This window comes from Balaenoptera acutorostrata, chromosome X (assembly GCF_949987535.1).
Source record: "Balaenoptera acutorostrata chromosome X, mBalAcu1.1, whole genome shotgun sequence".
Lineage (NCBI taxonomy): Eukaryota > Metazoa > Chordata > Mammalia > Artiodactyla > Balaenopteridae > Balaenoptera > Balaenoptera acutorostrata.
The window spans coordinates 1487579-1508951 of NC_080085.1; the positions used below are offsets into that span (position 1 = coordinate 1487579).

The window sequence follows — 21373 nt, forward strand, 5'->3', positions numbered from 1 at the left end:
GGATGGAAGGATGGATGGATGGATGGATGGATGGATGGATGGATGGATGGAAGGATGGAAGGATGGAAGGATGGATGGGTGGATGGAAGGATGGATGGATGGATGCAAGGATGGATGGATGGATGGAAGGATGGATGGATGGATGGATGCATGGATGGAAGGATGGATGGAAGGGTGGATGGGTGGGTGGGTGGATGGGTGGATGGATGGATGGATGGATGGATGGATGGATGGATGGATAGATGGATGAGGTGGTCGTTCCCACTGTCGAACAAAACTCATTGATGCTACATGGAGGGGACTGAGAAATACACGCACCATGGGTCCAATTATTGAATCAAGACTTGCCCAGGGATGGAAGGTCATCCATCCCAGTGTGTATGCACACAGCCCCCTTCCCAGGCTCCCCGAACGACAGCGACAGGCGCAAACCCAGGATCCCCAGTGCCCGCCATGCCGTGGACGTGGCCTTACTCACCCAGTGGTCCACGAGACTCCTCCAGCTGCTGGGAAGTGTCTCTGAGCTCTGAGGAATGTTCCACAATCAGGTGTTGAGGGAACATGGTAACTTCTCCAGAACTGTGTCCTCTCTTTCCCCTGGTGGACGAGTGACATAAGGGCGGTCATGCAATGAGGAGGGGCCATGTGAGGCCAGGGTCCTACACGGTCCAAATTGTTCTCAGAGCCTATCTTCGCCCAGGGACTGCAGCATCTTTCAGGGGCCAGCAAGCTTGTTCTCAAAGTGACAGAGGATGTCGGACTGGACAGGACTCACCCTGCCTCCTCATCCTGAGGCTGTACTTGGGAACCAACTTTGTGATGCCACTAAGAGTAGCTGGCACTTGTGTACTATGACCTCAAGCCGTAAAGGGCTCTCCAGTGATGTGCAAATGCTCCAAGGTTGGGATCTTCCTGGAAGTCAAGATCCTGCTTTGAAGTACATCATCCTAGCTGTCCGGAAGTATTAGACAAGGCATGTCTCCATCTTGGTTTTAACATACAAAGTAATTCTAGTTCTGAAACACATCAGTCGGGGCTGTAGGGCTTAGCAGAACATCTGAGCAGTTCTGGGAGGGGCTGGCGCCCAGGGCTGGAAGCTTCAGTCTGCATTTGCCTGGCCCAGAGGGTCTCAAACTTGCCTGAACAAGAGGATGGCTTGAGGAAGTCTAATAAATGCTGGTACCCAGAGGAACGAACTTGGGGATTCTGTTGATGGTGGAGCTGAGCATTAGTGGTTTTCAGAGGATCCCCCAATGTGCAGCCAAAACCCACTAGCCTTACTGGATCTTGGGGAGAGGTCTTCACCACCCATGAAAGGTAGGCTTGAGCACATCAGTGGCTGGATGGAGGGTGTGCTGGGGGTGGGGGTGTCCTTATTGGCTGCAGACTTGCTCCTCTTTCTTGAGGTTGGAAGGAATGTGAGCAAAGAGGGCTATCGCATTGGCAGTTCCAGGGCAAAATGAAAATGTGGGTCCTTGTTCACGCTTCATTAAGAATTTCAAGATGGCGGTCATAGGGCATTAAGCCAGTAGGCGTCCTTATGAGGCCAGGGTCCCGTGTAAGCTACATGGGTCACTCGCCCAGGAAAGCGGCCTTGGGTACATATACAAGAAGCCGTGACCTCCATGGTTTTCCAGGTCACCAGAAAAGGAATGGATGTTTCCTGAGTTTCCAAGTATCCAATTCATGTACCATGCAGTGGACTGAATACTTTCTACCAAAAAGATATGACCACGTCCTAAACCCTGTTACCTATGGATATGACTTTGTTGGCAAAAGGGTCTTGGCAGATGTAACTAATGAAGGATCTTGAGATGAAGAGATCATTCTTGATTATCCGGATGGAAGTGAAGGGTCTGAGATGAGGTCCTCTTGGATGAGGGTGGCGGCCACAAGCCCAGGGACCCCTGAAGCCCCCAGAAGCTGGAAGAGGCAGGAAGGACCCTCCCCTGGGGCCTCTGGAGGGAGCACAGCCCTGGGACACCTTGACCTCAGACGTCTGGTCTCCAGGACCGGGGGCTGGATGAATTTCTGCTTTTTTCAGACTCCCAGTTTGTGGTCCTGTGTTACAGCCGTCCAGGACACTCTTATACACGACATAATAGTGAGCTGTTTGAATAAGCAGGGTCTTCCACTGGGACCACGTGCCCCCATCTTCACACAGTGATCTGAGCCATGGGCCACCAGGACCCACAAATCGTCTTGTGGGTTCACACCGTAATCATCACCTCTCCTCCTGCAACTGCGATGAAGGGGGTCAGGAATTTCTGACCCTCTGGCAGCTCTCTTCCTTGTGCTGGTCCATGGTCCCCGGGAGCCTCCTTGTCACCCTATGGTTCTCCCGGGAAGGGTGTCGGGATGTTCCTTATCCAAGCGGACGTCCTGCAGAGTCTGAGCACCTGCAGAAGGGGCCCTGGTTTGTTCCTCTCAGGCCACCACATGAACAGTCCCAGGCGCTGGGGTCTCAGCTCTGCCAGCCACAGCAGGATGCAGGTGAGGGGGTGAGGACCTCAAACGTACACGTCCTGGTCTCCTGTCCTTTTACACCAACGTCTCCTGGTTGCACGACACAGAATCCATAACATCTTCTTCATCTGTAAGGAAAACATGGTCTCTGGGGTTAGAGACCCCTGAAGTTCCCACCTAAGTGCCAGCAGGAACTTGAAACTGGGTGAGACATTGAGTCTTTCTGAGGCTAAATGCCCACCCATACGACAGGACTTACAATTCTCCACGTGACACACAGGGGTCAAAACCCAAGGTCAACAAAGTATGGGCCTCGGATAAATCTGACCTCCCTCCTTTTTTGTAAATAAAGGTTTATTGGAACACAGCCACACATGTTAGCATAGTGTGTGTAGATGCTTGTATGTCATATGGAAGAGTTGAGTAGTTGTAATAGATCATATAGCCCTAAAATATGAAGATATTTATTAACTGGTCCTATATATAAAAAGTTTGCTGACCTGGAAACCCTATCTATCTATCTATCTATCTATCTATCTATCTATCTATCTATCTATCTATCTATCTATCTAGTGTGGTGTGAACCCCACTCTGGAAGAGCTGCTGGCTGTTATTCCAACGCATGAACGTGCTGGGGGCTGACATCAGGTTTGGGGCCTCAGTGGGATTTTGTCAATTGAAGGAATGCATGGTTAGCTGACCAGGGGTCCCTGGTCTTGATATTCAGGGTGCAGTCTGGCAGGAAACACACAGAGTCCTTTTGCTAGCATTCTAAATGTCTGATCTCTCCATGTTGGAATTTGAGAACCCAAGAGCCATCCTCAGAGAGAGGATTGAGCCCTCCTTGCCTGACTGGTGGGTGAAGCAGGGCGGGCCCGGACGCCCAGGCAAAGGTCCACTAAGCTGCTAGAGATGTTCACATGTGTCAACAACTGTATGAGTTTCTTGTAACAAATTACCATCAAGGTGTTGGTATCTTAAAGCAACTGAAATTTATTCTCTCTCAGTTCTGAAGATGCAGGGCTGAGCTCCCTGAAGAGGCTCCAGGGGAGGGTCCTTCCTGCCTCTTCCAGCTTCTGGGGGCTCCAGGCGTCCCTGGACTCGTGGCCGCATCCCTCCCATCTCTGATTCCGTGGTCACATGACCCCCTCCCTCTTCTGTAATCAGTTCTCCCTCTCCCTGTTTCCGATAAGCAACCTTGTGAGTACATTAGCCCTACCTGGATAAGCCAGGATGGTGTCCTCATCTGAAGACCTTAATGACATCTGCAATGATTCTCTTCCCAAGAGGAACACATTTGCAGGTTTCAGGGGTTAGGATGTGGACATATCTCTTGAGGAGCCACCATTCAAGCCACTACAGAGGGAACTGGACGAAACCAGGATGGTCCCACCACTGACCTGTTTCCAAGGCGTAGAGGGCAGCCGTCACGCTGCTGAAAGATGAGGTGTCTGCAGACCCTGGAAGGTCCATGATGAAACTAGTTCAGGAAGAGCCTGACAGACTGCGATGGGCACCCACATCCAGGGAAGCACTGGGCATTCGACATGATTATTATTACATTAGTATTGTGGTTTGACGTATAATCCGAGCCCTGCACACATCTCCAGGAGAGGAACATGCCTGTGTTAACAGACGATGAAATGAAGAAGCAGATACCAGGAGAGAGGCTTCATGTGACCACTGAAGGGTAAGTGGGCAGCAAAGCTGCCATTCTTTGACTAAGGCCCTAAAAAATGGTGGGAGAATGTGCAGACCTGCAAACCCTGTGCAGCTGAATCCCATGATTGGTTTCGTCCAGCCCTGTCCCCGTCCCCGTCCTACAGACGCCCTGGTGACAGATGTCCAGGCCCCGTCCCCGTCCTACAGACCCCATGGTGACAGGTGTCCAGGCCCCATCACCGTCCCCATCCTACAGACCCCCTGGTGACAGGTGTCCAGGCCCCATCCCCGTCCTACAGACCCCATGGTGACAGGTGTCCAGGGCCCATCCCTGTCCTACAGACCCCATGGTGACAGATGTCCAGGCCCCGTCTCCATCCTACAGACCCCACAGTGACAGGTGTCCAGGCCCCGGCCCCGTCCTACAGACCCCACGGTGACAGGTGTCCAGGCCCCATCCCCATCCTACAGACCCCCTGGTGACAGGTGTCCAGGCCCCATCCCCGTCCTACAGACCCCCTGGTGACAGGTGTCCAGGCCCCATCCCCGTCCTACAGACCCCCTGGTGACAGGTGTCCAGGGCCCATCCCCGTCCTACAGACCCCATGGTGACAGGTGTCCAGGCCCCATCCCCATCCTACAGACCCCATGGTGACAGGTGTCCAGGCCCCGTCCCCGTCCTACAGACCCCACGGTGACAGGTGTCCAGGCCCCATCCCCATCCTACAGACCCCATGGTGACAGGTGTCCAGGCCCCATCCCCATCCTACAGACCCCATGGTGACAGGTGTCCAGGCCCCATCCCCGTCCTACAGACCCCATGGTGACAGGTGTCCAGGCCCCGTCCCCGTCCTACAGACCCCACAGTGACAGGTGTCCTGGCCCCATCCTACAGACCCCATGGTGACAGGTGTCCAGGCCCCGTCCCCATCCTACAGACCCCACGGTGACAGGTGTCCAGGCCCCATCCCCATCCTACAGACCCCACGGTGACAGGTGTCCAGGCCCCGTCCCCATCCTACAGACCCCACGGTGACAGGTGTCCAGGCCCCGTCCCCATCCTACAGACCCCACGGTGACAGGTGTCCAGGCCCCGTCCCCATCCTACAGACCCCATGGTGACAGGTGTCCAGGCCCCGTCCCCGTCCTACAGACCCCATGGTGACAGGTGTCCAGGCCCCGTCCCCGTCCTACAGACCCCACGGTGACAGGTGTCCAGGCCCCGTCCCCATCCTACAGACCCCACGGTGACAGGTGTCCAGGCCCCATCCTACAGACCCCTTGGTGACAGGTGTCCAGGCCCCATCCCCATCCTACAGACCCCACGGTGACAGGTGTCCAGGCCCCGTCCCCGTCCTACAGACCCCATGGTGACAGGTGTCCAGGCCCCGTCCCCGTCCTACAGACCCCACAGTGACAGGTGTCCTGGCCCCATCCTACAGACCCCATGGTGACAGGTGTCCAGGCCCCGTCCCCGTCCTACAGACCCCACGGTGACAGGTGTCCAGGCCCCGTCCCCGTCCTACAGACCCCATGGTGACAGGTGTCCAGGCCCCGTCCCCGTCCTACAGACCCCATGGTGACAGGTGTCCAGGCCCCATCCCCATCCTACAGACCCCCTGGTGACAGGTGTCCAGGCCCCATCCCCATCCTACAGACCCCATGGTGACAGGTGTCCAGGCCCCGTCCCCGTCCTACAGACCCCATGGTGACAGGTGTCCAGGCCCCGTCCCCGTCCTACAGACCCCATGGTGACAGGTGTCCAGGCCCCGTCCCCGTCCTACAGACCCCACGGTGACAGGTGTCCAGGCCCCGTCCCCATCCTACAGACCCCACGGTGACAGGTGTCCAGGCCCCGTCCCCATCCTACAGACCCCATGGTGACAGGTGTCCAGGCCCCGTCCCCGTCCTACAGACCCCATGGTGACAGGTGTCCAGGCCCCATCCCCGTCCTACAGACCCCACAGTGACAGGTGTCCTGGCCCCATCCTACAGACCCCATGGTGACAGGTGTCCAGGCCCCGTCCCCGTCCTACAGACCCCACGGTGACAGGTGTCCAGGCCTCGTCCCCGTCCTACAGACCCCACGGTGACAGGTGTCCAGGCCCCGTCCCCATCCTACAGACCCCACGGTGACAGGTGTCCAGGCCCCCTTTCTTACCCCGTGTCCTACAGAATTCCCTACCCCTCTGTTGAGGGTGTTTCCATGAGTCACGGGGTGAGAGCCCTGATAGGTGCCCTGACGGCTGCAGGAAGCCCCTAGGACCTGGTCCCCCTAAAGATGGTGGGGCAGAGGGGTCGGGCGGTCGCATGACCCTTGATCAACAGACTAAGGCAGGCTCACGTCTCTCCCTGTCCAGGACCCACAAATCAGAGCCGCATCTCCGGCACAAATTGCGCGTGAGAGAACAGGGGACACAGGACACCCTCCACGCCACCAGTGCCCAACCGTCCCAGGCTCCCTTGAAAGTGTTTGCTTCACCCGGATGTTTCTACCCCAGGGTCCTCGGCGCCTCTGTGCCAAGCAAGAACACCGCCCACGTGGCTGGCAGGATTTAATGACTCAGGGCACCCAGTACCACTGGACACATTGGGGATCACGAGATTCAGGGCTGAGGGTTACACTCAGCACTCCTCTTCTCCTCACGTTCTGGCCCAGGGCAGGGAAGCTGACGGGAGACTCTGGGGAGACAGAGCCCCAAGGGCGGGGGACGTGAACGATGCAGACACGTGGTCCAGCACAGACACACCTGCGAGCGCCTGGCGGATCACGGTCTCCCTGGCGGGTGGCTAACCCCGGAAGGCCTCCTGGGTCACATCGGCGATGCCCGTCATCCGGCAACTTCTGGCCCACAGCTGCCGCTGAAGCTCCAGGTCGTACGTGACCGCCAGCGACTTGGTCTCTTTCTCGTTGTAAAGATAGCGGCCGCCACGGCCTTCCAGCGCTGGGGTGACCGCCGTGTAGACGGAGGTCCAGGCTCCCTCATCCGGGGTCTGCGGGGAGAAGGAAAGGAGAACAGGAGTCAACTTTCAGAGCAGAGACACGGGGGTCTCCAGGCTCACAGACACTGTGGGTGAGACACAGCACCTCCAACCTGGTTCCATCGACTCGGGCACAAAGCCCGGCCGGACAGGCTGGGGGAGCCCGGCCTCCGTGGGTGCAGGAAGGTGCACCCACGTGGGTTGTATTTCCACATTGGGTGAATCCATTTCGACAGATGCATGTGACGACCCCAGTGTAAATGCTCAGGTCTCCAACTCTTTTTTAAAAAATGTATTTTTATTGAAGTATCGTTGGTTTACAACGCGGTGTTCGTTTCTGCTGTATGGCCAACGCTTGATGAAACCGAAATGCTTATTCGTTGGCTCAAAGCACATGACTGTTCGGCCTCTGTGTTGAGCGCACGACATTTAGCAATTTGAGATGGAAACGTCGAGACAGCAGAAAGTTTCCTGGTTTCCATGCAGTGAGGAGAGTTACAGTAGGAGAACTGTAAGTTCAAAAAAAAGCTTGAAAGGCTGAGAAGAGATTGAGAAAAGTGGACCTCGGGCAGTAGGAAGGTTTGAACGCCAGACACCCTGTGTTTTGGGTTGGGAGCTGGTCCCTGGTGTGTGTGTGTGTGTGTGTGTGTGTGTGTGTGTGTGTGTGTGTGTGTGTGTGTGTGTGTGTGTGTGTGTGTGTGTGTGTGTGTGTGTGTGTGTGTGTGTTCTGGAGTATTACTCAGCCATGAAAAAGGATGAAATAATGCCATTTGCAGCAACATGGATGGACCTAGAGATGATCATACTAAGTGAAGTTACACAAAGACAAATACCACATGATATCACTTATATGCAGAGTCTAAAAAATAATACAAATGAACTTATTTATGAAACACAAACAGATTCACAGACATAGAAAACAGAGCTACAGATACCAAAGGGGAAACGGGGGGAGGGATAAATTAGGAGTTTGGGACTAACAGATACACACTATTATATGTAAAATAGATAAACAACAAGGTCCTACTGTACAGCACAGGGAACTATATTCAATATCTTATAAGAACCTATAATGGAAAAGAATCAGAAAAAGAATATATATATATATATATATAACTGAATCACTTTGCTGTACACCTGAAACACTGTAAATCAACCATAATTTTTAAAAAACTGCAAAAAAAAAAAAAAATGAACCCGTGGATTAAAAGAACCTGGCGGAGAAGTTCAAGGGATCAGACCTTGTGGGAAGTGAGGGGCTTTGGGGCTACGATTCAATATCCAGAAACCAATAGAATTGCCTCATCTTATTGTCATGGCAATGACTTTTCAGGAGCTCATCGCATGTAACAAACTTTTGGAAATCCACTCAACTCGCCCAACCCTGGTCCTTCTCGTGTGCCTCTAAGAGTGTACCATTGTAGGACCCTCAGGTACACACCCAGGCCAGCAAACAACCCCACGGTCACACTTTCTGGATTCAGACGTGCTCAAAAGGGGTATCTCGGAAGTCGTGATGACAAATGTCCCCCGGCACTTACAATCGGGCTGGAGAAGGTTAAAAAGAGAAGTGAAGGGCAAAGCTTCCTTTACTCCACAGAGCCATGTGACAGGCAGAGAAGCTGCGACTTTGAAGGTATTGTCTGGAAGACCAACACCTCCCCACCTGATCTCCCAAGAGGGCTGTGTACCCACCTGCCAAAAACACTGAACATGACAAAGATGGGAAATTGCTGAGGGCAGCCAGGTAAACTGTTCCTTTGATGTTACCGGGTCCCATACTCAAGGAAGCAAGATCCTGGGACCCTACGGTCAAGACATGAATCGACGAGGACAATCTGAAACATATGGGCATCTCCCAGGAGGAGCTTGAAGGTTTGCAAGAAAGTCTGCAGAGAGGAACACGCATTATTGGAAAGCCTGTGTTCTCATGTGTTGGGACGGGGTGGGAAGGGGTGGCCATGGGGTCAGGAGGGGGTCAGGGGTCATGAAGGGAACAGTCTGCCTCTTCAGGAAAAAACATTCGTTTCATTGTAGCAACGAGCTCCTTTAGACAGGATTCTACTACTTTTTTATGGAGATAAAGTTATACAATGTTATATGTCAGTTATAAAGTATAAAACATATTGATTTGACACGCAGTCTTATGAAGACTCCTAAGTGTTTTGGGGTTTTCTCCCCAAGTGTTGATAGGGATTTTTTCATCTTATTTTGGTTGCAGTTTCCAACTTTTAAAAATGCTTAGGTCACCTTTTCCACCAGCCCCAAGTCCTCTTCCTTGTCAATTCGTCAGTGTTGATCCAACGCTTTCTCACATCTGTTTTTTTGTATATGCAATTCTTTTCAGATGTATTAAACAAAAAATCCTCCAAAAAGAAAGGATTTACTCATTTTAAATAGGAGACACTGCCTGCACATCACATGTGCCCTGAGTCTGTTTTCTGGGAATGGATGTTGGATTTTCCTGTCTTCCTGGGACAGTGGCTATGACCAGTGTTCTGTTTCCACCTCAACTGGGTGTCCTGGGATTCGATTCTGGGGCTGTCCACCCAGAGTTGGCAAAGCCTCTGCGTGTTTATGGCCTCAGTTCTCCTTAACTGCCCTCACCACATGTCTCTGGGGTCCTCCTGCGCTTCTGACCCACTGACTATAGGTACTGGGGTACCCAGCACCCCCGCAGGGTCGAGGATTTCCAAGAACGACTCACAGAATTCAAGACGGCATCTCCTCGTGATTCCACTTTTATGATAAAATCCAGATTAGGAACAGCCACATGAAGAGCGTGGGCCACAGGGTGAGAGCTCGGAGGGTCCCACACATATATTTTCCAGATGATTTTCCGTTATAGGTTATTACAAGACAGAGGAACCGGTTTTCCCTTTAGTGGTGTCTGAGACGTTCTTGTTCGGATGGACTTACACCTCCTTGGCAAACACATCCTTCAATCAGCTCCTGGGACGAGCTTGGCTCGTAAGTCAGCCGTTCCCCAGGCTGAGGATTCAGGGGTCCATGCCCAGAAACCCCCCGCCACGTTTCACCCCCCAGAGTGAGTCACCTCCATCAGAAAGACCTGCTTTGTTGCAGCTGCAGGCTCCCCCGCTCCTGGGATTTCCCTAGGATGTGTCCAGCCCTCTCTTCAGAGGCTGCTTCTTTTGGGTCCTCCAGCGGGCCTTATCTGGGGGTCCATTTCCCCCACAGGTTGAAAGTCCTCTTGTCTGGGTAACAGTCCTTGTGATCAGCATGTCCAACTAAAACACAAGGATGGCAGTTTCAGAAGATACTGCCTGTGCTGTGCTGGACATGAGCTTGGGATGCCCCAACGGACACAGCACTGTGCCCAAAATTCAGCTACTGCCAGGAGACGGGACTGCAGTGGAATTCTGTTGATGATCGTGTTTCTGTAGGAAAGGGACTTCCAAGCACAGACATATACCCCCATGCACACACAGTCACATGCACTCACACAGATACACCCATCCACACACACACAGTCACATGCACACACATATACCCCCATGCACACACAGTCACATGCACACACATATACCCCCATGCATACATAGTCACATGCACACACACATATCCACCCATCCACACACACACAGTCACATGCACACACACATATACACCCATCCACACACACATTCACATGCACACACATATACCCCCATGCACACACAGTCACATGCACACACAGTCACATGCACACACATATACCCCCACGCATACATAGTCACATGCACACACACATATACACCCATCCACACACACACAGTCACATGCACACACATATACTGCCATGCACACACATTCACATGCACACACACATATACACCCATCCACACACACACAGCCACATGCACACACATATACACCCATCCACACACACATTCACATGCACACACATATACTGCCATGCACACACATTCACATGCACACACACATATACACCCATCCACACACACACAGCCACATGCACACACATATACACCCATCCACACACACATTCACATGCACACACATATACTGCCATGCACACACATCCACATGCACACACACATATATACCCATTCACACACACGCATTCACATGCACACACATGCATTTACATGCACACATTCACATGCACACACACAGATACACCCATCCACAGTCACATGCACACACATATACCTCCATGCACACAGTCACATGCACACACACATATACCCATGCACACACATTCACCCTCATGCAGTCACATGCACACACACATATACACTCATCCACACACACATTCACATGCACATACATCCATCCACACACACACATTCACCCATACACACACACATTCACATGCACACACACATATACACCCATACACACATTCACATGTACACACATGCATTTACATGCACACACATACATTCACACTTACATGCATATACTCCCATGTACCCACACACACTCACCCAGGGTAGCCCTGCCCAGCCAGGAGTTCTCTGACATAGAAAAGGACAAGAAAAAAAGAAAAGAGCTGTTCTTCGTGCTCATGCATCTCATGGAGAATTAATCTCATCCACTTATCCCACTTAAACACATGATAGATGCTGGGCTAAAAACAGCCACCCCCGAGCATTTGCAGAACATTTCCAAGCCCTGGGCAGATGATAAAGTTAGAGGAGATGAGATTTCATTTGTACTTTTTAATTCCTAAATGTTTTGACAGCTCACGAAATGGACGGTTTTATGCATTTCTTCTTCCTGACATCCGATGTCACCGTCCTAACCCTCACCCATCAGGGTGATGACACATCACGCCTGAGTGAAAGGAAGGAAGTCTGGCAGACGCTGAGATGCACACGTGTGTGTATAAGCAGGCACACACATACACTCGGTCACATGCACAACACACACGCTCTCCCACGCCCAACTTTAACTTTGGGACATTTAGCTACATCCTCTGGAGGAGGGAGCGGCACCAAAGAACTGCGGGTCCCAGGACCAGGGTTCAATTTCTGCATCACCGCTCGTGACCCAGGAGACCTTGCTAGAGCCACCCCCTCTCCGTTAGCCTCAGCTTCCTCACCCGGATGCCAGGTGTTTGTGTGGGTGTCCGGCCCCCGATGCTCAGGTTCTGCCACGTGGACCCGAGACCAGCAACGTCCATGGCGGGTGGGAGATGCTTCTTAAACAGGTGTCCAGTGAATGCATACATCCTGCTATGGATGGAATGTGCGTGACCCCCGAGTTCATACACTGAAGCTCTGATCCCCGACGGGGTGCTATGAGGAGATGGAGCCTTTGGGAGAGGATTAGGGTTAGATGAGGTCATGAGGGTGGGGCCCCCAGGATGGGATTAGTGTCCTTAAAGGAGAGGAAGATGCCCCAGAGCCCCCTCTCCACCACGTGAGGACACGGCAAGAAGGCGGCATCTGTAAGCCAGGAAGACAGCCTCGCCAGGGACTAATCTGCCCACGCCGGGATCTCAGACTCCCAGCCTCCAGAACCTGGAGAAACAAATGTCTGTTGTTTAAGCTGCCCAGTCTGCAGTGTTCCCGAGCCGTTGACTACACATCCCAACTCTATATTTAAATGGGGATGTCTTCAGCTTATCCAAAAAGCAGCATACCTTTCCCCAAATCCCTTTGAGCTCGAACCCAACAGACAAAAGTGGTCATGGTACTGGTCCAAGCAGCTTCGGTGGGAGCAGCAGAAACTCCTACAACACTTACCTATGCCAGGCGCTGCCCTGAACACCACGAGGGAATCCTTCTGAAGCATGCCCCCCGCCCCGCCATTCCTGATGATGCCTTCAAAACACATCTCAGAAACATCCACGTGGCACCCAGGCCGTGCTGGAAAGTGGAAAACACTTCGTAAATGTTGGCACATTTAATCTGTATTCCAACACCACGGCGTGCACACAAATACAGTCTCTAATTTACAGAGGAGGACATGCAGGGATTTTTTTTTAACATATTAAAAACGATTCAGTTTTATGAATGAACACATATTAAATTCACAGTTCACAGTCTAAATAATGCGTTTCAAAAATCCGCTGTAGGATCCTTGATCAAAATAAAGATGACAAGCATTCAAGAAACATCCTTGTCCTTCTGATACCGTGATCTGAGGACGGTGCACGGCACGTACCAAGCATGACGGAGTGTGTTTCCTGGGTGCCGTGTGCTGGGAAATGAGAGTCGGATTCTGAATAGACAACAAGATGCTCTGAACAGTGGTCCCTCTGGGATAAATAACATCTCCCATTTTACCTGCAGCTTAAAAAAAAAACAAAACTAAGATCCTCTTGGAGACTTGAAAGAAAGCAGAGATGTCTCAAATGTGAAGCCAAACCCCGATTGGAAACATGGTGACTTTTATCAGAGGCTTCGGAATCCCTGAAGGACAGATGCCCGCCGGGGGCCTGGGGCATAGGGCTGGGGAGACCAACGTGTATTTACAGCTGAAGCTTTTCTCTGCATGAAGCCAAGAAAGCCAAGAAAGATCATTTAGATAAGAGCCCCTGCGCCCCTGGAGCAGACGACCAGCAGAGGCGGTGGGTCGAGGGCTGGGTACAAGCGCACAAAAACTAAGTGAAATAAAATAAAATAAAATAAAGTGAAGGAAAGAGAGCAGAGGGTGGGGTTTACACTGTGCATAACAGAGCCGCGAGCTGTGTGCGGTGAGAGGGGAACATGAATGCCTTATAACTACATAATTATACAGGGCTTTACAGTGTTGCAAATGCTTTCCCATGTATTATGTCAGCAATGCTCACAACAGTCTTAGGAGATGGTATTATCCAGAATGAACAAATCACGAAAATGAGGGGCAGAGAGGAGGGAGGGGAGGTGCTGCACGGAATGGCCAGGTCTTGCTTCTCCCAGAGACTCCAACCCTCCCCATCTTCCTCATCAGTCATGATGGGTGCGTCACCCACACCCACGGCCATGGCCTCGTGGGTCACCTCCCTTCCTGCCTGCATGTTTGCAACCACAAATTCCATGTGCACCTCTGAGCTGCAGACAGATGCTCATGGCAGCCCAGCTGGCATCCAGAGGTAGAGACCCTACTTACACACCTCAGGGTCAATCATCCTTCCATCCCCACCTGCCGGTTCCCCCGTTTCCTGGACAGCCACCACCACGCACCCCGATTTCCCTGAGTCAGAAACCCCAAATGACCCGAGTCTTTCTTGGTTCACTTTCCACGGGCAACCAGTCAAGACCGCGTGATGTGGTCTCTAGAATCGTTTTCAAAACGATCTCCTTCTGCCCCTCTGCACCCCCGCACCCCTGCACCAGCCTCTAACCAGACCCCAGGTCCACCCCACCATGCCCTCCAGTACACGGGACGCTCTGGAGGCTGGGTGCATCTGATCCTACAACATCGCTGTTTCGTGGGGGTTTTTTGAAATACAGTCGATTTACAATGTTGTGCTAATTTCTGCTGTACAGCAAAGTAACTCAGTTGTACACATATAGGCACTTTCTTTTTTCATATTCTTTTCCATGATGGTTTATCACAGGATATTGAATAGAGTTCCCTGTGCTCTACAGTAGGACCTTGTTGTGTATCCATCCTATATACAAGAGGTTGCATCTGCTAATCCCAAACTCCCAATCCTTCCCTCCCCCACCTGCCCTCCCCCTTGGCAACCACACTCTGTTCTCTATGTCTGTGAGTCTGTTTCTGTTTGGTAGTTAAGTTCATTTGTGTCATATTTTAGATTCCACATATAAGTGAGATCAGATGGTATTTGTCTTTCTCTGTGTGACTTACTTCACTTAGTATGATCATCTCCAGGTCCATCCATGTTGCTGCAAATGCCATTATTTTGTTCTTTTTTATGGCTGAGTAGTATTCCACTGTATATATGTACTACACCTTCTTTACCCATTCATCTGTTGATGGACATTTAGGTTGTTTCCATGTCTTGGCTCTTGTAAATAGTGCTGCAATGAACACTGGGGTGCATGTATCTTGTTGAATTAGAGTTTTGTCTGGATACATGTCCAGGAGTGGGACTGCTGGATCATACGGTAGTTCTATTTTTAGTTTTCTGAGGAATCTCCATACTGTTCTCCATAGTGGCTGCACCAATTTACATTCCTACCAACAGGGTAGGAGGGTTCCTTTTTATCCACGTCCTCTTCAGCATTTGTTACATGTAGACTTTTTAATGATGGTCACTCTGACCAGTGTGAGGTGATACCTCACTGTAGTTTCGATTTGCATTTCTCTAATAATTAGTGATGTTGAGCATCTTTTCGTGTGCCTACTGGCCATCTGTAATAACATCACTATTGACATCCATTATCGGGCGTCCTGGGAGGAGATCCAGACCCAACGTCTAAGACACTCATTGGGGCTGGGACCAGTTGTCCTGGGGAGAATGGAGACAGGGGTAGCTCACGCCATTTGTGGGGATCTGGGGTTCTGATGAGGGACCCAGCAGACAAGGGAGAAATGACAGCATGGCCACCCTCATCTTGAGCTATTTCTGCATCACCGATGGTCCCAGCCTGGTTCAGGCTCCTTGGACCTTAGCCCAGCCTCCAACCCCCTCCAAGGGCTGCACCGTTTGTGTCCTGCGTCCACTGCAAGGGCAGATCATTGGCACTGTCCTCCTCCTTTCAGCGCTCATGAAAATTGCTGAGAAAGCAGGAGTACCCACTGCCTGGTACGATGTTGGGACATACCTCCCGATGCCCTATTAACTGTCTTCACAGCTCTGTGCAGGGAGATGTCACCAGTCTGAAGGACATCACGCCTTGACTGACTCCCTGCTCCATGCCTCCTAGGGAATTCCATCTGAGGTGATGGGATCTTTATTTTTTTTTCTTAAGGTGCAGAGAACATGGGAGATGTTAGTTATCCCAGAAGGAGCACTGTTTAGAGCATCTTGTCGTCTATTCAGAATCCGATACTCATTTCCCAGCACACGGCACCCAGGAAACACACTCCGTCATGCTTGGTACGTGCCGTGCACCGTCCTCAGATCACGGTATCGGAAGGGCAAGGATGTTTCTTGAATGCTTGTCATCTTTGCTTTGATCAAGGATCCTACAGTGGATTTTGGAAAGACTTTATTTCGACTATAAACTGTGAATTTTAATATATGTTCATTCATAAAACCGAATTGTTTCTAATGTTAAAAAAAAAAAATCCCTCCATGTCCCCCTCGGTAAACTGGGGGCAGTATTCGTGCCCACCCCATGGTCTTGGAATACAGATTAAATACGCCAACGTTTACGAAGTGCTGTGCAACATGCAGCCTGTCGTGGGTGCTATCTGGGTGTTTCTGAGACGTGTGTCAAAGGCATCATCAGGATGGGAGGGGCTGATGCTTCATGCAGGATTCCCTCGTGGTGTCTCGGGCAGCGCCCGGCACAGGCAGGTGATGCAGGCACCCACCTGAGAGGTGAGTCTTATCAACCTGCCCTGGAAAGGCAGGATCTGAAGCCACTGAGCTTAAAAAGCCACAAGATGATGGTCTGGACACTTGAGATCCAAGGAGAGAGGAGAGTGTATGAATTTCCTCTGGGGGCTCTTGCAAATTATCACAAAATTCGTGGCTCAAAACAGCGCAAAGTTACCATCTTCTTCAAATTCTAGGAGGTCAGAAGCATACAGTGAATCCGGGCGAACATCCAGGTGTGGGCAGCGCTGCATTCCTTCTGCAGGTGTCACGGGGAGAAGCTGTTTCCTTGCCTCTTTCAGCTCTGAGAGGCCCCTGCATCCCCTGGCCCGTGGTCCTCTGTCCCACCTTCAAAGCCAGGAATCCATGACCTCTGCTTCCGCCGTCACTTCTCCCTCTCTGACCCTCAGCCCCCCAACCTCTCTTATGAGGACCCCTGTGATGACCTTGGGCTTCCCGTGGGTCATCCAGCATCTCCGACGAGAGGCTGACCTCCAAGGAGCGTGGAGTCATGGATGGTGGGTCCCTACGACATGATGGAATGTCACCTGGGGGTGTCACGTGTCTTAAGCTGCTGGGACAGCGTGCTTGCATTTGGATGCTCGGTCCCCGACAACAGAGCAGCTCAGGACTCAGAGGCGGGAGAGGAAGCTCCCTGGACGTGTGTCCTTGAGGTGCTCAATTAGGCCTCTCACCCGCTGAGCGCATCCGTCCGAGGACCAGACTTTCTGATCTCCTGTCTTCACTGGACAGATTTAGATGCATGGTGAAGGGAACCAACCACGGCCAGCCATATATGTTATTCTGACAAGGGCACATTCCACAGGGGAGACGTGATCATTTGTAATTGGAGACCTGATAAAGGGAATTTCAAAGGGCTTATTGGACAGGAGCCCCGACCAGGGGACCAGATGCAGTCAGCATTGAAAATCGTGCTTTTTCGTGGTACACGTTGATCTTGAGGGAGTCGGGGGGAGGGAACCAGGACGACATCCCCAAATGCAAGGGCCCGACGGCCTGAGAGATGCAGGTTTTCTGTATCGGAGCTGGATTTGATTTATGAAGCTACTAACTGCTTCCTAGATGCCTGAAGGGCACGCACACCCTCTGAAGACCTTCCCTGACCCTACCGCACAGACATATGGAATGGTCTTGATTTGCTTGTAGAAAGAACCAATGAAGCCTCTTATCTTTATAAATGTATCAACCTGCTGGGGTTTTTCAAGGTACTAACTAGTTTACCCAGGGGACCAGCTCTGAATTTGGAATCAAGTCCACGGCTTTTGATAAGGTGTAGAATAGAGGTTTCGGAGTGATATAAAAGAATGCCATTAAATGACATAAAGGGACATAAAGACACATAAATCCTCAAGACTCCCCCCCCCCCGGCCCCCCAGGGACTGAGGGCTATTCCTTGCAGACTTCACACAATGCATACACACACACGTACGTGTAACAAAATAATATGTATAATGATGATATACAATCATCATTATAAAGATGACATCAGAGGCTGCCATTGTCCTACAGCTTTCTTCTCTTTACAACTCACATCACTTTTGCTTTATTGCCATGGTAACAAATAGGCTTCCACTATGTAATTCTACAGTTTCCATAATTTGCTCTCTTATATATAAAAGCACCATTACTCAGTGCCCTGTGGTTGCACATTTTAAATCCAAATGTGCATGTGATGATCAAAAGATTTTTAAAAAATGATTCATAGGTGAAAGTTTCACCTCAATGTTGGACCACAAAGAAAGAACTACACATACTGTCTCGGGATATAGAGGGATTCCTGGAGAAATAGGGAGTGAGGATGTCCAAGCGTGGATGTTTTGCTAGCGAAAGAACTTAAAATTTGAAAAATTTTAAAATCCTTCGCTTGAGAATTGAGAGACTAAAAGGTGAGCTGATGAAAAAGCAAACTGAAAAGAGTTAATGAAGGTCTAAAAGGAGCCCAGGGGAGTAGCTGATTTCATTCAACTGGAATCAGGAGCATTCCTGGGCTGGAGGAAAGAGACTTAGTAACAACACATTAATTCTAAAACTTGAAACAGACGATTCTATTGATATGAGAATGCCGCCAGAACTAACCACAGAGGAGGAAGAAACCCTCAACCAAGCAATAAGCATTGAAGGCATTTTGAAAGCTGACTTAGAATTCCTTTTCCGAAAATTCCCAAACCCTGAGAGTTTTCAAAGGGAATCGTTCCACTTTTCAAAAGCTTCTCATGACAATTAGACTATTCTGAAGCAAAAGGGTGGGAAACAGAAATGCTTCTTAATTCTCTCTCTCTTTTCTTTCTTCCCCCCCCCCCTTTTTTTTTTAACAAATCATCAAAACTTTACCATCCACACTTGTCAAAAAACAGCACAGAAAGGGGATCTCCAGCTCCGGGATAAATATCAATAAGCAAGTGCTCAATGAAGTCGTTGGGGAACAGAATCCCACAGGGTATTACAGAATAAGGCTCCACGACGGTCAGAATCATTCTAGAAATAAAGACCACCCCTTCTAGGGAATGTATGATCCACACTACCCAAATAAGGGAGCGAAAGGAAACTAAAATGCAGTCATCTCTCTAGGTCAGAGCCAGCCAACTTTGTCTGCAAACGGCCAGATAAGAAATACTTTTGACTTCTGTGGGCTTTTTGGTCTCTGTTGTAACTACTCAACAACTCTGCCTTTGTAACATGAAAGCAGCCATGTGTGCCAATAAAACTTTATTCTCAAAACCATGCAGCCAACCCATAGTTGCCTAACCCTGTGCCCCACAGGTCAGGTTTTTATAAAATTAAACTGATACTTTATTTTTTAAAAAGTAAGATAGGAGGACTTCCCTGGTGGTGCAGTGGTTAAGAATCTGCCTGCCAATGCAAGGGACATGGGTTCGAGCCCTGGTCCGGGAAGACCCCACACGCCGCGGAGCAACTAAGCCCGCAAGCCACAACTACTGAGCCCACGCACCACAACTACTGAAGCCCACGTGCCTAGAGCCCGAGCTCTGCAACAAGAGAAGCCACCACAATGAGAAGCCCCCGCTCGCCACAACTAGAGAAAGCCCGCACGCAGCAACGAAGATCCAACGCCACCAAAAATAAATAAATTCTAAAAAAAAAGTAAGATAGGAATGATATACAACATAGCATATGATAAAGTATAATATACAAATGATAATAGGTATAAGTATTCTTCAGAGAGAAACATTAGATGTTTTCCCTTCAAAATAACTAATTAGCTACCAGGACAAATTATACATGAGCTACTATTTAATTGCCTATAGAGTAGATGGGAACATTTTCAAAAGCAGCACACAGTCAAAGGAGACAGTCTGATCCATATATGCAGATTAAATAAGCATATGGCTTAAAAAAATTGAGACTGAAAATCTATTAGAAAGTAGAAGATGTCAGTGATGGAACTGGTAAAATCACTTTTCTGTCTATTCTTTTTTTGTTGTTTTTAAAAAATGAAATAGACATTTATTTTAACATTGTTTTCCTATATTTTGAAATTATATTTCCATGTTCCCACATACAATGAATCATAAAGCCATCACCACAGGCAGTACAGGCTCAGAGTATACTGAACATTGTTATCAGTGAGGCCGTTATAATGTGATTCTTCTGATAATGTGATAGATATTTTGGAATCTTATTATTTCTTTTTTTTATAAATTCATTCATTCATTCATTCATTTTTGGCTGCGTTGGGTCTTCGTTGCTGCGTGCGGGCTTTTCTCTAGTTGCAGCGAGCGGGGGGTACTCTTCTTTGCAGTGCGCGGGCTTCTCATTGCAGTGGCTTCTCTTGTTGTGGAGCATAGACTCTAGGCGCACAGGCTTCAGTAGCTGTGGCACGCGGGCTCACTAGTTGTGGCTCGCGGGCTCTAGAGCACAGGCTCAGTAGTTGTGGCGCACGGGCTTAGTTGCTCCGCAGCATGTGGGATCTTCCCGGACCAGAGCTCGAACCCGTGTCCCCTGCATTGCTGGTGGATTCTGAACCAGTGCACCACCAGAGAAGCCCAGTATTTCTTAATATATCAAAATTACTTGGGAAGGAATCATGTCCCTTGAATAAATAATCTTCCACATAACCATGTGCATCTAGGAAGTTATAAATCAATGTGCATTCCACAAATGATATATGCTACATACTCCATATGTATGTATGCATGTATATGTACGTGTGTGTAGATATACACACAGATATACATGGATCTTTTTGTTTCTCCATTTTCAAAATATTTTTCTCCTGTGTTCCAATATCTTTGGTTATAACCATACAATATTACTTTTTTGTATGTTCTTGAAGCAGAAAATACAAAGGAAAAAGTATTGGCAACATACATAACCGATACAAATCAGCAGCCAGAATAAAGAACAGAGATGAATGCAAAACAGAAAGGCTAAACAACCCCTAGAAAGATGGGGAAAAGGCATTTCCCAGAAGCCAGCATCCAGATGCCAAATAATCTCACGGAGACCGTTCAACCACAAGGATATTTCGGGAAATGCAAATGCAAATTAAAACACAGCAAATGCCATTTCCCGCTCCAGGACTGAAGAGCTCGGCAGTTGACCCAGGTTGGCAAAGACTGAAAAGTCCAACACTTAACGCATATGATGAAGATGTAAACCACTGGGAATTCTCAGTACCTGGATTGTGCACTGGGAAAACCAAATGGAATTCCCAGGAAACGTGAACGTGTGAGAACCTTCTAGCCTTAAAATGTCACTGCCTGTGATATTCCCTAGAGGAAGTGAGATGTGGAGATCTGTGGAGGACCCATCACGGCAAAGCTGCGGTAACAGGAAAGAACCGGAAAGAACCCAAGTGTCCTTGACCCTGAGAAT

At 49.8% G+C, this 21373-nt stretch overlaps 1 protein-coding gene across 10 annotated transcripts in view; it reads right to left on the bottom strand.

The window, feature by feature from the left end:
- DHRSX (dehydrogenase/reductase X-linked) overlaps nt 1-21373 on the bottom strand; it is a 331509-nt gene that overhangs the window by 132390 nt on the left and 177746 nt on the right. For 7 of the 10 annotated variants that reach the window (XR_009006655.1, XR_009006658.1, XR_009006657.1 and 4 more), the window contains exons 7-9: nt 6879-7122; nt 3867-4000; nt 479-2594 (exon numbers count right to left, since the gene is read on the bottom strand). Coding sequence is in view for 2 of the 10 variants with exons in the window: in XM_057538074.1 (XP_057394057.1) it covers nt 6919-7122 (204 nt within the window). In the remaining 8 variants the exon portion in view is untranslated. Of the gene's footprint in view, nt 1-478; nt 2595-3866; nt 4090-6668; nt 7123-21373 lie in introns of those variants that run through there. The other 3 variants (XR_009006656.1, XM_057538074.1, XM_057538073.1) reach the window with 3 other exon arrangements.